At 41.1% G+C, this 18,307-nt stretch overlaps 1 protein-coding gene across 2 annotated transcripts in view; it reads right to left on the reverse strand.

The window, feature by feature from the left end:
- SORCS3 (sortilin related VPS10 domain containing receptor 3) overlaps nt 1–18,307 on the reverse strand; it is a 583,956-nt gene that overhangs the window by 130,760 nt on the left and 434,889 nt on the right. For both annotated transcript variants that reach the window (XM_067709471.1, XM_067709472.1), the window contains exon 7: nt 10,136–10,254. In XM_067709471.1, coding sequence (XP_067565572.1) covers nt 10,136–10,254 — 119 coding nt within the window. The remainder of the gene's footprint in view (nt 1–10,135; nt 10,255–18,307) is intronic.

Genomic DNA, 18,307 nt, shown 5'->3' on the forward strand with positions numbered 1-18,307 from the left:
TACACAACCTCACCAGGGGTCAAAAGGGGCATTACATAGCAGATGGTCCTGCACTGTTACTGGTCTCCTGGTGGATATGAAGAAGGAGCTGGCAGGGCTGGGATGGCCTCTTCCCTCCTTCAAATTTTCTGCTTTGTCCATCCCTCCGGAGTACTTTATTTGGATCTTAATTATGGATCTGTTTCTTCTCTTATACTTTAGATATCTGAAGATAGGTCAGTATCATACATGCTTTTTTTTTTTTTTAAATTCAATTGCATGCAGTGAAACTGAACCCATACCACATTAAAGGCCACCTTCTGTGCCAGAAGAGAGGAAAGGACCGGGCTTCACGTAGCTCAGGAAAGACATACAAATCCCTTGTGATAACTTATTAGGGCTCTGCTCCTATTTCTTCAACACACTCCCTCATAGCCAGGGTATGAATCATATCACTGAAGGGATTTTACTGCTAACCACGGCTGAACTACCTATTCTCCAGAATAATCACTAGAAAAGCTACTCCATAAGGAGAAAAGACAAGATTTCCAACCATCTTGGCTCACGACACAGAAACCAACTTATCTCTCTCTCCCTCTGCCCCTACAGAGGAAAGCCGATTTCTCTTTTATCCACGTGGAATGGAGGCATTTCAGGCAGACACTTTCCCATTAAAACAAGGGCTCTTTGGGGAAGAATTAGCTCCTTTTGATTTTACTACAAAACCCCAGGACCTGGGCCTCCTGCACAGGAAAGGCATTGACAGATTAACACATTTCACAGTTTTCTGTACATCTCCAGCTCAGCACCCCCAAGAGCAGGAGATCAAACACTAGGTTCCCTAAGCAAAACCACCAAGATGGCTACCTTTACCTCTTTGTCAATGAAAAAATAAAAGGGGAGGCACAACCTTCGGGATCTAAATTATAGGAGCTGCATGAATACGTCTATGGGCCCTCCTACCACACAAGATACAGGGTAAAAAATAATAACATCACGCCCAGAAAAAGGAAATTATGACTGGGCCTGGGAAGCTTTCCTTTAGAGGAACAAATGGGAGAGGGTGAATATTTTATGCAAAATTAATATCCTGGGAAGCGCATTATGAAGAGCTTAGCTAGGTTTTTGGTTATTTAAACTGCACTCTCAAATGCATATACGTGTGTACAGAATGACTCACTGTGGGTAAATAATTACGCCTTAAATACATGCACCTCATTTATAAATATGCAGAGAGAGGATATAAGCCTGGATGTCACCCGAATTCCTAGTGGTTCAGTTGTACACACACACAAAAGCCTGACTTTGACCTATGCAGTCAGCAGTGCTATAAAAATGTCAGTGGTTTTCAAACCTTTCTTAGCAGCAGATTCCTTTTGTCAAATAAAAGTATTAAGGACGCTGATATACAGAGCAAACAAAAGCAGAATTATACTTTTAAGGAGGGCTAAGGGTCCTGAACCCCCATTCTCTTCCATTTTTGTTAGCATCTGAGACAAGTTCCCTAAGAGCCGATGTAAGAGCCACCAAGAGAAACACTGGGCACAAAAGGGTAGGAAAGAGTGAGGGGATAGACTGGTCTCCTTTTCTGCAAGGTTTTTTCTCCCTTAGAGTTCTATCTCCGGTAGCACTAAAACAAAATATAAGATATCAATACTTTTAAAAGTTAGAAAATTTAAGTGGTAAATCCCTTAAAATTATGAAAAACCAAACACACCAAAGCCCCTTATGCCCATCCTGCTGCTATTTAGCTATTCAAATTGTAGGCATAGAAGTGAATAATCTGCTTTTGCAAGTCTCCCCTTTAAAAGTCAAACTATGGAAAAATGGCAAGACTTTCAGTGGCAGCATAATCCTCGGTGTCCAACTCTCCACAGGGATGTCACCCACAAAGGCTGGGCTGGACCCAAGCCCAGGTGCGCTATAGCTTTTCCCAAAACCGTTCTTTGGCAGACTTCTAGCCAGGGTAGGAAGAAAACAACCTACACTGATGCCCTAATATCTTGCTCAGATACAAATCTGTGGGTTTAAACAATGGAGGAAAGCTACTGTTGGTCTGAGGGTTTTCTGCTCTTACAAAAGTCTTCTTTTTTTTTTTTTTTTTTTCGGTACACGGGCCTCTCACTGTTGTGGACTCTCCCGTTGCGGAGCACAGGCTCCGGATGCGCAGGCTCAGCGGCCACAGCTCACGGGCCCAGCCACTTTGCGGCATGTGGGATCTTCCCGGACCGGGGCACAAACCCGTGTCCCCTGCATTGGCAGGCAGACTCTCAACCACTGCGCCACCAGGGAAGCCCACAAAAGTCTTCTGAAGAAGCTTTATTTCAATGAACAGAATGAAAAATCCTTGCTCTTTCCTTGCTTCAGAGGTAGATATTCATCACTGCAGTGCAAATCTTACCTTTTCCATAAAGCCTTTACTGATCCCCACTTCAATTTTCAAAACTCATACTCTCCAAAAAAATAAAATAAAATAAAGACCCACACTGATTGCAGAAATGTATTTGAGATGGCATCCAATAATTTTTTTTTAAAAAAAAGGCAATTAACGGGCTTCCTCGGTGGCGCAGTGGTTGAGAGTCCACCTGCCGATGCAGGGGACGCGGGTTCATGACCCGGCCCGGGAAGATCCCACATGCCGCGGAGCGGCTGGGCCCGTGAGCCATGGCCGCTGAGCCTGTGCTCCGCAACGGGAGAGGCCACAGCAGTGAGAGGCCCGCGTACCGCAAAAAAAAAAAAGGCAATTATCAAGCAAAAATATAAGAAAGGTGCCAAGTCATAAAAAATGGCCAGTGGTATAGGAGAAAGGAAGAAGAAGAGCATAAAGCTTAATGCAGGGAAACTGCTAAAATTGACCCAAAAAATCAGTTGTGAGCTTTTTAGCAACTGCAAAGAGGGAAACACAAAATTATCAGTATTCAGTTAAAGGAAATAGACAAGGTTTACCTCTTCAGGACAATTTTCTAATTTACTTTCCAGCCACTTCGCTCCCTCCCATAATTACAGCTGTCCTTAGATAGAGGTTGTGATATATTGGGTTGGCCAAAAAGTTCCTTTGGGCTTTTCCATAACAGAAAACCTGAACGAACTTTTTGGCCAACCCAATACCATGGTCTCTCACTTCCCTCACTTTACCTATGTCTTCCCGTCTGCCTGCAGTGCCCTTTGTCCTTCACTTGTCTAACTGGTACTCACAGTCCTGCTGCCAGGAAACTTGTACTGACCCTCCTCCCAGGGCAAGGTGAAGAGCCCTTCCTCCTCAATCCAAGAGCAATGCATGTTTTCCACAAATACAGCTCTCATCACACTCCATTGTAATTGCTTTGTTGTCTGTGTTCCCCACTGGGCTGAATGTATTTGAATACATTTAAATGAATGAATATAAAAAGGACATTGAATAATATAATGGATAATTCCTGGACAGCAGTTCTATAACAATACAGAGACATTCTACATATGGTAATTTCTTATACAGTGAGCAATTGCCAATTACCCTAAATTGTCTTATATTGTTAGTTGGAGAAACAAGACTCCCTTGCTTTAAAAAAGTAACTAACTACACTCCCTGAGAATAAGGACACGTCTTATCTTCTCAGTTCAGTTCAGTTCAGCAAACTTTTATTGAGTTCCAGTCATTATGCTAAGTGCAGGAAAAACTATGATGAATAAGACATAGTCCTGTCCCCTTAAAGTTTACAGACCTGGCTCGTGAAGCATAATACACATGGATAAGTAATCAGCAAAGGAGTTTGGTCTAATCCTGATTGACTGAGGATGTCAGGGAAGACTTCCTACAGGTGGCATTGTCTAAGTTGAATCTTAAAGGATGAGTTTATTTGATAAAGGGACATTCCAAGCCAGAAAAGAGAATACAAGAAAGGCATATTAGGCAAGAAATGACATGGTGCAAAAACGACATGGTGTATGCATCAAGACTAAAATAGTTTATCTTTATTGAAGGGTAAAATATAAAAAGGAAGGTATATGGGGAACAGTGGTGGGAAAGGAATTCACATGAGGCTGATGCAGTAGGTAGGATCCAGATAGTAGAAGAGCTTGTAGGCAATGTTAAGGAAATTGGATTTTAACCTATAGGTGATGAGAAGCCACTGAAGGCAAGGATATTGACTTCTATTTTAAATAAATTACTTTGGAAGTAGTGTTGTGAACAGATTGGAGGTGTGCTGATCTGGGAGCAAGAAAATTAGTTAGCAAGTTACTGCAACATTTCAGAAAATACATGATAAGCGTTTATAAATGGTTTTAAATAGCCAAGTAATAATGGTGCTTCCCCGCTTTTCCTTTCATAAATCATCCTGGAGCAACAAGAAAAACACGAAAGAAAAATGCAAATTCTATACTTAAGGAAAACATAACCCTGAAACACTAAATGTGGAAAGGAAGCCAAAGGCAGTGAAGGACAAACAGGGTACAGACAGGCACCAGAGCAAAAATGCCTACAGCTACAAATCTTAGATCAAGCTAGAGATACAGAGTTCTCTAAAGAGGATATTTCCTAAGGAGCAAAACTAACAACCTATTATTTGGAACCAAGGGAATGTGGCTCAGGAATTGGCAGTGGGAGTGTTTCCAGAATTCACTGGTGACAAGGAGAAGCTGGAGAGGCATGGCTGCTAGAGAACCGCTCAGGCAGTTTTACCTTATAAGAAGAACCCACTAACAGACTAATAATCTTTAGTTATATGGAACCTCACTGAGAACGAAGGGGGACTCTTGTTAAGCTGAAAGAGAGCCTTGATCAGAGCCCTGATCCCCAAGAAGAACCTCCTCAAATAGTTCAGCCAGACGAGCTCATGTCATTAAAAAATAAGTAATGATGAAAAACGTAAAGAGAGAAGAAAACAGCACAAGAGTTACAAAATAATACAACAAAATAAAAGGAGAAAGGAACAGGAAAAACAAAGAGCAGACATAGAACAAAAAATGTTTCCATGAACTAAATAAAAATTGTGACCACACTGCTACAAATAAAAATAACCCACATGATGCCATCACCTCTATAAAAGAAGAGGTCAAGCAGAAATACAAGAGCTCAGGGGAGATATGTTGAGACAACAAAAAGAGATAAAATATAAGCTGGCAAAGCTCATGAAAAAAGTTAAAAACAACAGCAGCAAAAAAGGCAAAGAGGAGCCTGGACATGGCTACATACTCATTCAAGGACAGTATGAGTAAAACTGTTTTTATAGATTTCATTTTGCTCAGGGAGTTAAACATACTAGAAGAAAAAAAAGATGTCTCCCCTTTGTCTTTCTTGCCTGTTGTACACATCCTAAGTGCCTTGAAGGAAGAGAGCCAAAACAATAAAACTAACGTATATAATAAATAAAATACATATTTCAAAATATAAATCACAGAAACTTTTGAGAAATTAAAAAGGAAGAAGAAATTGAATCAATTGAATGAGACATATTCCATGGAAAAGAATCAACATAGTATTAACAACCACAAAACATACACTAATAAAGTAAATAGTATTCAAATATATGTGTGTGTGAATATATATATATATATATATATATATATATATATATATATATATATATTTAAAGGACTTTATGTATCAAGGGCGAGAAAATATCAAGACACCTAAAAGGGAAAATATGAGACTAGCCAGACACAGTAACATTCAATAAGTTAAGGGAGCGAAGTTTTTATGGAAAGAAAATGACATCTTTTATACCTTAAAAGATGATATTAGGGCTTGCCTGGTGGCACAGTGGTTGAGAGTCCGCCTGCCGATGCAGGGGACACGGGTTCGTGCCCTGGTCCGGGAAGATCCCACATGCCGCGGAGCGGCTAGGCCCGTGAGCCATGGCTGCTGACCCTGCGCATCCAGAGCCTGCGCTCTGCAACGGGAGAGGCCACAACAGTGAGAGGCCCACGTACCGCAAAAAAAAAAAAAAAAAAAAAAGATGATATTAAAGCATAAAGGGGATAAACAAACATATTTTCAACATTCTGGAATTCACCTTTCTTGAAGACATTACTAAAGGACAAATTTCAGACAACCAAGAAACAAATGGGAAAACTATAGTAAAAGGACCACTGGATAAATTTACCTAAAACTAAAATCAAAATAAATGCAGGAATGATGGTTCAAGCAGAATATAAATGCTCCAAATGATTTAATTAACAAAACTGGGGTTGGATAGAAGGGAGAACGAAGGAGGTCATAAACACACATGCTGGTTTTTTTTCTACCTGTCTTCAGCAGTGCTTAATAAAATATTTAAACTAACAGAATTATAGGAAAGCAAACACTAAGAGATAACATAACCAACCAAAACTGTGTGGTAGAGGAATTAAAGAGAGAGGGGAAGAAATAGAAAGGCATGGACATGCACTAATTTTAAAATTGGTCACAAGAGGAAATCAATAGATTATACAAAAGTAGAAGATGTGCTATGTTGTATAAAGTTATATTAAAGCTTGGTTAGAACAAATATTCAAAATCCTCAAACAAATACATATGCAAGAAAGCAAGGAAAACAGACCACATAATGATTTTTTTTCTTAAAAAGAAGCAATTAAAACTAAAAACTAAGCATACACTGTCAGAACTAAGATATATTTGTCACATCAGTCAGTCAATCCTCAAACTCACCTATGAGAATGAAAAGACTCTGATTCAATATTGACGGGCAACCAACTTATATTTGCACCCGCAGTATGTGTAGTTATTTAACTGCAATCCACTGACATCCTTTATTTTATTTCTATTGTAGCCAATTGATAGTTGCAAATAACAGCATTTAATCTGTGTTTATTTGATGATTCATGAAATTCAATGTTTTTCTCAAGAGTATTGGCCTTTTGCATTTTTTGGAGCATTGCTATTCAACTGCTTCCCATCTCTTTCATAGTAAAAAAAAAATCCTTAAAACAGTCTTCAAGGTCCTGTAGGATCTACCACCCTGTGCCTTCCTGATGTAATCTCTATATTCTCCAAGTGTCATTTACTACCTCCCTCATCTCCCTGAACTCTATATATTGGAGTGTCCTGTGGCTCAGTCTTTAGATGGTTTCTCTTCTCTAGCTACACTTACTCCCTCGGTGACTTCAATGCTGCAGTTCAAAAATATCAATATGCGGACACCCTTCCCATTTATATATCCAGCCCCTACCTTCCCACCATTCCCGCTTCTAAACCCAGCCTCAAATTTCTAGCTGCCTACCCCACATCTGCATAAGGGGCACAAGGAAGTGCAGGGAACAACAGACCTAGCTCCACATTGCCCTCTGACTACGAACTTCTGTCACTCTCTCCCTGGTCATCACCCAACAAGGCTTTCCCAGGTCATCCTAAATAGCAATAACCACAGGCACCCAACATTCAAGGCCCCTCATTTATTTTTATCCATAGCACTGCCATCACCTGCTATACTTTGTAGACAGATAAACAGATGATAGTAGAAGACAGATAAAAAGATACAAAGCAACATTTACAGAACATTGTTTTGGTGCTTTACAGGATTACAAATGTAATCCTCCTAGCAACCCATGAAGTAGGTACTATAATTATCCTCTTTTTATAGATGAGTCAAACGAGGCCTAGGTCAAGGTCATGCAGCTAAGTGTGGCAAACCAAGGTTGGAATAAATGCTGGCCATCAGGCTCCAGACTACAGGTCACTGACCACTACCCTTCACAACCTTTCATATCTATGTATGTATGGATGTATACATATCACCTATATATTTTCCTGTCTCCCACTAGCATGTAAATGCCACAAAAGCAAGAATTTTGTTGTGTTCAATATCTTAACCCCAGCACCTAAAACAGGGGGCTGCAATGTAGTAGGGGATCAATAAAACTTTACTGAATAATGGCAATGCATATCTCTTTCAAACAAAATAAAATTTGATGCTGATTAAAGAGAAAAACTTCTATTGGTTTCCAGCATAATAATTCTTTTAAAAAGGAGTATTTCAGAACAGTTAGAAAAAAATTCTGGATTTCTGCCTGCAGTTACGGAAAACTTCATGCAATACAAAGAAAAAGGAAACAAGAAAATTGAACATTTTAAATCCTAAGTCATGTTGCCCAGAAACAGTTCTGCTATGTTCATCATTTTATGCAGGATTAGCATTAAGAAAAGGGCAATCAGATTGGTAAATTCATAAGTCATCCCTGTGCTTCTACATTAAAAACATTAAATAGAGAGAAAGCAACAATAAAGCCTTAAACTGGGGCCATAACAATGGGAATGGAATGAAAGGAAATACTTGAGAAATAAGGTGATATTAGCAGAGGCTGTGGATTCATTTAATTTGATGACATAGACTGGCTTCCAGGTTTCTACCTTGAATGACCTGGTAGAGGGCAGTGCCACCAATGTGTCAAGTTCAAGGGGGACATGTCAATTACATATAACCTGTGGAATATCTAAGTGAAGATATTGAGATGGCTGTTAGATATGTAGGTCTACCGTACATGATAGAGGTCATAGCACGTTGACTTGAGAGTCATCAGAACATGGAGAAGATGCTCAAAATCATGAGATCTCCCAGAGGGTGAGGGGGCGGGGCAAAGATTAGAAGGTCAAAGGCAGAAAGCTGGGCAACACCAAGTGTAGTGCCCAGTACTGTATATTTTCCATTGTATGTGTTCAATAAATACTTATGAATAAGAAAATGGCAGTACCAATGACCTGCCAAGATTTAGAAAAAAATTCCTGAAATTCTGGCTGAGAAACAGTGATTATATAAGCACAAAGATCTCTCTTTCACTCCTTCTTTCAAGCTCGTTTTTGCCTGGCTGGCTACTTTTCCTATATCATAGTAGAGCTCAAAAATCCATGAGGCTTCATATATGTAGACATATGGCTGATTCACTTTGTTCTACAGCAGAGATTAACACAACATTGTAAAGCAATTATACTCCAATAATAATAAAAAAAAAATTCATGCAGCTGATTTGTAAAAAATAGTGACCGCTACATGCATAGTCAATCAATAAAACAAGTAGACATCGAGCACCCTTGATTTGCAAAGGCCAAGGTTCAGGGTAAAATGTGTGTATAAAATATTGTCCCTCTTCTCAGAGAGTATAAAACGCAGTTTGGAAAGAAGGAGAAAAATCCATTAAGACTTAAATAACAATTCCTAATAGCCTATGTGCTAGAGGAACAGCAGGTAGTAAGAGCTCCAAAGATTCAGAGGAAGAGTCGTACCCAGACTGGAAGTTCAGAGAAGGTCTTATAGGGGAGATGGGGCTGATCTGGACTAAAAGACCAGGAGTGGGGCCGAGAAAGCCCTTTAGGTGTTTTCAGCTCTGAGCAAACTCAGGGAGATTCTGAAGTTCAAGGTTCCTATAGGAAGCAGTCTGGAAAACAACAGACCATAGAAGGGTGGAAAGGCAGAGGACAGGGGATCAAGGTTGCCCTCAAATGCAAGTATGATTTAGCTCAGTAACATACACACACACACACACACACACACACACACAGTCCATCACTCGACGGAGCATCTTCTTTTGTTTTCCCTCATTTTGATCTATTTTGCACCTCCTTTCAGTGAAACTCAAAATCTAAAACGAGGCTTCCATTGCCTGCCTAAAAATATTAGTCCCCCAGTTTCTCTAGGAGTCACAGAGGTCTTGGAGTGAAGGATTTGGGGCTTGGACACTTGAGGGGGTGGTCAGCACTGGAAAGGGAGAGGAAGATTTAGTGAGACCTCAATTTTCACAGAAAGAAGATCCTAGAGATGCTGAATTTCTTGGAGATTCTCATTCCCACATGAGATAAGTCACTTTGGACAGAAATAGAATGTGGCTTTGATAAATTACTTATCTCTAATTACTCATCTCTAATGAGATTTGATTCTAAGTAATCTCAAACTCCAGCCTAAGTCCTGGTCATTTCAAGACCCCTTTGGTATAATAAAAGGACAATTCAACTGAAGGATTCAGTGGGCCACTAAAGTTCCCTGTAAACAATAAGGACCCATAACACCTTCATCTGTCACCAGAAGTCTGGGATCTCCCCAGCGGACCGTGTACCGATAGCACAGGAGGGAGAGCACCCCAGCTCCGCATCTTCACAGCCTCTGGAGAGCCACCCTCATCCTCCCAGCCAGCAGTTGACTTCCCCCACGCATCCTCCCTCTACCATTGACTGCACATCTGGACTCACCTGAATGAAGATATATTCATCCTGGACGACCAGGGAACTGATGTCAATGGAGCGGGCAAAAGGCCCGCTCCGAGTAGTCTCAGCACATTCCTGGATCCTGCAGGTGAGGTAGTGAGCATCTGAAATGGGATGGCAGAGAGACACTTAGACACAAGGGGCAATGGTCATCCAACCTCTCAGCCCACAAAGCCCTACTTCCTGGGGATCAGTGATGCAATGGAAAACAACCATGAGACTGCATTTTCTTGTCCAAAGAATTTGTAATAATTTTTTTAAGAAAAGGAATATCTAGTTCAGGAAAGGGAGTGAGGAAAGAGTTAATCTTATATCCTACCAGCCAAAGAGTAAATTGGTACAGATTTTTTTTATTTTATTTTTTTTAACATCTTTATTGGAGTATAATTGCTTTACAATGTTGTGTTAGTTTCTGCTATATAACAAAGTGAATCAGCTCTATGTATACATATATCCCTATGTCCCCTCCCTCTTGCGACTCCTTTCCACCCTCCCTATCCCACTCCTCTAGATGATCACAAAGCACTGAGCTGATCTCCCTGTGCTGTGCGGCTGCTTCCCACTAGCTATCTATTTCACATCTGGTAGTGTCAATGTCACTCTCTCACTTCGTCTCAGCTTACCCTTCCCCCTCCCCGTGTCCTCAAGTCCATTCTCTACGTCTGTGTCTTTATTCCTGGTACAGATTTTTGAAGGAACAAATTTGAAATATCTATCAGAATTTTAAACGTACATATCTTTTTACCAGCAACTCTAATTCAAGGGACGTTTTCTAGAGAAAGACTCATATATTTTCACAAAGAGGCAAGGGCAAAAATGTTCATTGTGGCATTATTCATAGCAGTGAAAAACCAGAAGCTGGCTAAATGTCCATGAATTAAAGAACATTTAAATAAACAAACGCACACATATAACAAAGCACCATGTTGTGAACAGAAGAATTAGGTAGATACATATGCATCGTGTGCTGATGTCCCCAAGGTGCATTGTTCTGTGACCTTTTAAAAAATTATTTAGCAACATGTATGGCACAATCCAATTTATGAAAAAAAAAAAAAGAACAATGTCTTTATCAATACAGGTTTGTGCCACAACTGCATAGGAAAAAAAGTTTTAAAGGACATCTATATAAATTTGCTATGACTACTTTGGGGGAAAGGAATGGACTTAACGAGAGTAGAAGTGGGGCCTTTGCTTTTTATATTACATACGTCTTTCTTGTGTTTACAATAAGAATGTACTTACTTATCGTAAGTAAAACCTGTATAATTACTTGTAAAAGTTTCTAAAGATCTCAGCAGCTGAAGCTTCCTCAACCAACCCCCCAAAATTATGGCAGCAGCTGTAGCTGAATGAGAAATCCTCGAGTCTAAGCATTCTGATCGTGACGACAGGGTCACCCGAGGAAGACGATCCATTCAGTTATTTGTTCCCCAAGGAAAAACCACAAGTGAATCTCTATAAAGAAACCTCTGTATACACTTGCTTTAAAAATGTCTATTGTTGTAAGGCAGGAATAAAGACGCAGACCTCCTAGAGAACGGACTTGAGGTTATGGGGAGGGGGAAGGGTGAGCTGTGACGGGGCGAGAGAGAGTCATGGACATATACACACTAACAAACGTAGTAAGGTAGATAGCTAGTGGGAAGCAGCCGCATGGCACGGGGATATTGGCTCGGTGCTTTGTGACAGCCTGGAGGGGTGGGATAGGGAGGGTGGGAGGGAGGGAGATGCAAGAGGGAAGAGATATGGGAACATATGTATATGTATAACTGATTCACTTTGTTATAAAGCAGAAACTAACACACCATTGTAAAGCAATTATACCCCAATAAAGATGTTAAAAAAAAAATGTCTATTGTTTATTTAATGGTGTTTAAAAATAATAAATGGGTCAAAGTGAAAAACAGAGGTCATTTTAGGATTAAAAGCAGAGAAGTCTTTGTTATCATCTAAAATGACATGCATTACTACATACATCTGATGCGCTTGCCCACTTAAATATGTGAACAGGTATGAGTACGTTTCGGAGGCTACAATGGAAGGGGTGGTAAGCGGCAGAAATAAATAAAGGCAAAAGTTTAAATAAACAAAAATTTATAACAACTGAGTGTAAAATAAGGGTACTTTAAATTTTCCCTAATTATTGATCTTTAATTAATTTATTGATTGATCCAGAAAGAATTTCTTGTGTGCATATAATGTATTGGGTATTATTTAAGCACCAGGAGTATGGCAGTGAATGAGACAGATTTTCTATTGTGAAAGGCCCTGCTGTCTAGGAAGGGGTTCACTCATAAAATTTATAGCTAGCTATTACACACATTTATTAATAAACAAAATGCTCATTTAACAAAGAAACATGTTTTGGTAGGAAATGAATTCATTATGTGCTAGAGCCCTACTTTTCAAATGTCTGTATCTGGGCAAAGCCAATTTGCTTTGGTGCCCTTCATCCAGACGCGTCAAACACTGATCTCATTCTCTCCATCAGCACTTTCATCATCTGCCCAGTAGCTCAAGCCTCTTCACTTTTCTTTCCTCCACATGCCATGCAATCCAGCTGGTTCCCAGCCTTGAAAAGTCTGCCTCTGAAGTGCTTCCAGCATCTCTCTTCTCTCCACGACCCCTGCCACTTGCCTGGAAAAGGCCTTCCCATCTGTGTTGCCTGCTGCGTCCATTTCACAACTGGTGCTCAGGTGCAGGATGGACTGGAAGCTGGGTGGACCCGAGGCAAGGAACCAGCATCATCTCTCAAACCTAACCTCAGCTGAGCCTTCTCGGCTTCAAAATCACCCACAGTTCTGAGTGCCCGGGGACAAAGCCCAAATATTCTTCTGTAAAACAGAACGCCTTTTACAACTAGCCTAATGAAGTCAAATGTCTCAGGCGCCAGGCAAATACTGTATAAGAGGAAACTGAGCTGGAGTGAGATGACGAATGGCAGCGGGCGCATGGTCTCAGTGTCAGGGATCACTGAGCAACAGCTGGGACTACAGGAAAATGGCCAACACTTGCATCTTCACAGGGAGCTGCTTCTCAGCATCAGTCATCACTGAGATGCAGGAATAAGATGTTCTGAGTTTCTACATAAAGCTAAGTGTCCCAGTTTTTTTAATGTGACATTTCCTAATGTTTATAATTTGACAGCTAATTTAAATTTAAAATATGGTGCAGGCCAAACTGTATTAGGCCAAACAAAACAAGCCTACAGTCCACCAGGAGCCATTCATTTTGTACCTCGACTCCGTAATCTGGTCCCCGCCTACCTCTCCAGAGAATAGACTGTGCCCTGTCCCCACATTCCCTGACCTGTTAGCAAGACCACCTTGCTCCCCATTCTGTGAGTACCACCCGCAGACCCCTTCCTCTTTGTCTCTGTCCACAGAGAAAGCCGAGAATGGCCTGGCTTTCCGCTTCTGGCTGACAGGCCAAGGGAAGGCAAGAAGCCCAGGCTGCGCTTTGGAGCACCAGGCATAGTATTGGTCCCACCCAGCCTGAGTAATTTGCTCCTAGCATAAAGCACTAAAACCCAGTGAAACGCTGCGGTGAAGACATGTAAAGAAACCACAAGGGTTGACTTGACAACCTGCTTCTTTCTCACCAGAGAGTGTCTTGGAAAGCCCCTTGTACTGGTAATCAAAGGTGTGCACAGGAGGACATCTGCTTATCCCCCCCATGGGCTCATTTCTCCCCTGTCTATTTACTATTTACTCCCATACTTGGACACTTTGAAAAAAGAATCAAGCGTATTCGAGGCCACCCCATACAAAACCGAAACCTACCTAAGCTGTGGCCCCTGGTAGATGAGCTACTGGGTCAACTCATCCTCCTTCTTGGCTCCCCTGCTGCTCGCCACTGCCCAGCATGGAACAAAAGGTCCGCTTTAACAGAAAAGCAGCACTAAAACGCGTTTGGGAAATCCACTTAAAATTCAGGGGCCTTGCAGTCTTTAGCCGGACTCATATATCAGAAGTCTCAACGCTTTTAATTTTCTAAACACAGAGATACCCACTGCCTGGTGAGAACCCCAAATGGGGGTCTGGGGAGAGGTACATGTCAGGCCAGGCTACCAGGTGGAAGTGACCGAGGGTGTCACAGGGGACTGGGGGTGTCAAAGGTGAGCAGGAATCACCACTTCGCTCAAGCCTCCAACTTGCAAAAGGTCTTAAATTTGGACTTTGGACATTATCTCCAAGTGAGGCTGAATAGTCATAAGGATTCCATGATGAAACTGAAAGCAGATATTTATCATATAACATGAAATCCCCAAATAGGCTTCTAACAACTGTGGTCTTGTTTGTGTGTATGTTTGTCTTAATAACACAAGACGCCTGATAAAAAGGAAGCAAAGCGGTCCAGATTTCTCAAGCATATTGTGGTGTGTGAGAGAAAGGCCTCTGAACGTAGAAAGTGCTGAGTTCAAATCCTGAACTCGCTGATTGCCCTGGGCTGAGCAGCAGTTCCACTTTGCATCTGTGAGGTACAAACAAAGTAAGTGTTTGCCTCTCAGGACTGCCGTCAGGATTAAATGAGATGATGTATGAAAAAGGTTAGTACATTGTTGAATACATTTTAAAGGATCAATATATGCTAGTTCTTTTTTATCATGAAGAGAGAAGGAAGGAGATTTAACACTCAGCATCCTTCTTACGTACAATTAACAAGTAATGTTCTGTTTTATTGTGGAGAATCAAAAGATCATGATAGCACAGGTCCTACTAGTAAAGTCATACTCTGGACTGACCTCACTGTTTACTTTCTCTAAATGCTATAGGTGTTCAGACAAGAAAAAGCACATCTGAGCTGGAATAATTAAGGAGGACTTGAAGGAGGAGACAGTGCTTGTGTTTAGCATGGATAGAGAAGTGTTCTGTGGGAGAAGGGAATTTCTAAAAAAGGGAGTGAAAGCTGCATGTGGACGTTTAGGCAGGGAAAGCCCGCTGAAGGCACTATATAATTACACGATAATGGGTGGACATGGATTAATCTTTATTCTAGAACTGCTATTTCCCATCCTTTCCTTCAAAACATGCTCAAACGGAAAACCAGAAAGACCAAACTGAAAGAAGATCTCATTAGGACACCCTAATGGGAAAACAAGACGGGATTCCCCAGATGGTTAAGTCACATCATCCTCATAATTAATATATTTCTTTTTTTTTTTTTTTTTTTTTTTGCGGTACGCGGGCCTCTCACCGTTGTGGCCTATCCCGTTGCGGAGCACAGGCTCCGGACGCGCAGGCTCAGCGGCCATGGCTCACGGGCCCAGCCGCTCCGCGGCATGTGGGATCTTCCCGGACCGGGGCACGAACCCGTGTCCCCTGCATCGGCAGGCGGACTCTCAACCACTGCGCCACCAGGGAAGCCCAGTATATTTCTAAATATCAAATGTCTTTCTAATGTATTTCTGAGAGCTGGTGCGGTCACTTACAAAAACTAAAAGGCAAAAGCTTTGTTCCCTGTGAATAGAGAGATCTGCTCCATGTTTATCAGGACCAGGCCCTATTTCAACGAGCTGTACTGCTAGCAAGACTTTAGGAAAGGTGGCACCATTGCACCACTGTGTCCAGCCTCATGCCCCCTCATCTTGCAGATGGCGGACCAAGGGTCTCATTTGGTGAGAAAGGGTGACCTTAGACGGACTGATTAATTTCTTCTGTATTGGGTCAATGTGTATAGAGAAGCTGCATGCATCAGACACTCCCTGAGGTTCCAGAAAGCAGAGAACGTAAGACTGGTTCTTGCCCTCAGAAGAATCCCAGGCCAGTGATAGAGATGGGACGCCTTGGGATCTGTGTTGGATCAGAGAACTGAGGAATGTGGAAAGAGAACGAAGTAGATAACCCAACATCCTTAGTCTTATCTTCCTAAGAGGTTGCTTTTCCACCAGCAGTTTTGTAAGGCAAGCTTCTCATGCATCTATATCAATGAGTTTCACCGTGAAGTCCAGCATTTCTCACTCTGTCAAACCTTTCCAAAAGGATCACCTCCTTAGAAACCTGGATAAAGTCTTAGTCATCTTTGTTTCTCTCCTTGCACTGCCTTTATAAAGCTTCAGTAAATGCAAGTTAAGCTGAAATGAATTACATTAAAAGCCGATACATTTGTGCTATATTCTGACCTGCAATTATGTTTTGCCTTTAAGATTATTAAATATTCAAACTATCCTAAATGTCATGCCTCTTTGCCATCTCAGAGAAAAAAAAACTTTCCATGATTCGCTCAACTTCCATCCCTTTGGGTAATATTGTCAAAATTGAAAAAGTGAATTAAAATTGTGAACAAAAAGCAAATTCAGCTCTTCAGGTCTTTTCTTAGAGACATACCCAGGAGCTATTTATTTTAAATAACAACATTGACTGTCAAATGCAAATAAGTGAAATCCAGCAGATTCCAAGAAACTCTGAAAAGTTATTTAGCTTCCAAAAGCCTCCTTTTCCTTGACTGGGGAGTGAGGCTAAACTGTCTGTAGGCACAGGGCAAAACAAAGGATACTGACATTGTTCCAAATGCCTAACACAGGACCTGAGACAACAAAAAATCAGCAAAGCAAGAAAAGGTAGCGACTATTCCTTCCTATTGTGTTTATGGATTTGCTCACGGGAGAATTCTAGTGCCTTTTCCTTCTAGAAAAGAAGGGGAAACTGGCAGAGTTACAGACACTTAGAAACCACAGCCACCCTGAGTACCTTAGGGTTCCTGATACTCCCCAGGGTCCTGGGATTTGAACCCAGGCGACTTGACACCAGAACCAGTGACCCTAACCGTTATGTACTTGAACCATGGAAGGAAAATCAGGCTGAGAATCAGACCAGAATCTACATTCTGGTTCAGTCCCTGTCACTGACTGTCTATGTAACCTTGGGCAAATTGTTACACATTTTGGTGCTTTTTGGAGAGTGATACAGTTTGAAAATTTCTAATCCATTCCAACCCTTTTTTAAAATTCTGAGATCCTTTATCGAAAACCATCCTATATTCTCAATATATCAAGTAGATTTTAGTGTGCCTTGTCTAAATGAACAGAAGCCTTGCAATCCTGTTGGTTTAGCTCCCCCTCATCCTCTTCTTGGCCTCTGAGTTCTTAGAATACTGCTGGATCTCTGAGTTACACAGTTTACAACCATTGAACTAGTCAGTAACCCAAAGTTTTTTAAGAGCCATTATTCTACGTATCTAGAACCTACAGTTTAGACTTCAGGGCTAATAGTTTTGCCCATTTGATTACTAATGACTGCCTGGAATGCTCTGTTAAGATGTCCTGGGCTTTATCTTGGCTTAGTGAGAAAGGGCAGTAATTGATGAAGAGAGTTGATAATAGTACCAGGACAAGGAATGGTAGTCTATGTGCTGTGGTTTTGATTCTAGAAATTTCAAGTCTAGATGTCTAAAAACTTAGAGCTCATGTCGAGTTTCACTTATTACAGGGTCCTACAAGGCCCCCATATAGCTTATGCCTGAAAATTTCCAATAAACAGGAATCAACTACTTCACAAAGCAATCTGCAGCATTTTGCGGTCCTCTTCATTGTTCCTCCTTTGTTCATTGAACTGAAATCTGCCTCATTGTAAATTTTACTCTACAATAAGATCTTTGTTATCCAACTGATGAAAACAATTATAAAAATACCTCTTATATTTGTGTATTCAAACATGTGAAGCACTAGAAGATTCACAGAAAGTTTAAAAAAAAATTGTCCAGGTTAAACAGGCTCTAATTGACAGAGTTAATTCTCCAACTTAACTCTTAGGGCACCAAGTTAATACTTTTTCTGTTGACACTCAATGGTCTCTTTGATGGAGAAGGTGTGTGTGTGTGACTGAGTAACTGAAAGAGAGAGAGAGAGACAGAGGGAGAGAGAACACGAATATGAACATAAATATGCATATTCACAGGGGACGTTGAGACACTCAGAGAGAGATGATTTCCAGAAGAGAATGGGAGAAAAAGCCATTTGAATCCTGCATCTCATGGCAGAAACAGGTTTCACACTGTTATTAGCCAAGTTGGTTGGCTCTGCCCTGTTTAAACCATGCCAAGGCAAGAGATAATTCAATGGCTTTAGTTTAAGGAAGTCTGACTCCCAAAGGGGAGGACCAGGACTGGGGAAGAGTGGAGATTCTTACACCGAAACAAGAAAAGGGACTTGTTTAT

This window comes from Pseudorca crassidens, chromosome 16 (genome assembly GCF_039906515.1).
Source record: "Pseudorca crassidens isolate mPseCra1 chromosome 16, mPseCra1.hap1, whole genome shotgun sequence".
NCBI lineage: Eukaryota > Metazoa > Chordata > Mammalia > Artiodactyla > Delphinidae > Pseudorca > Pseudorca crassidens.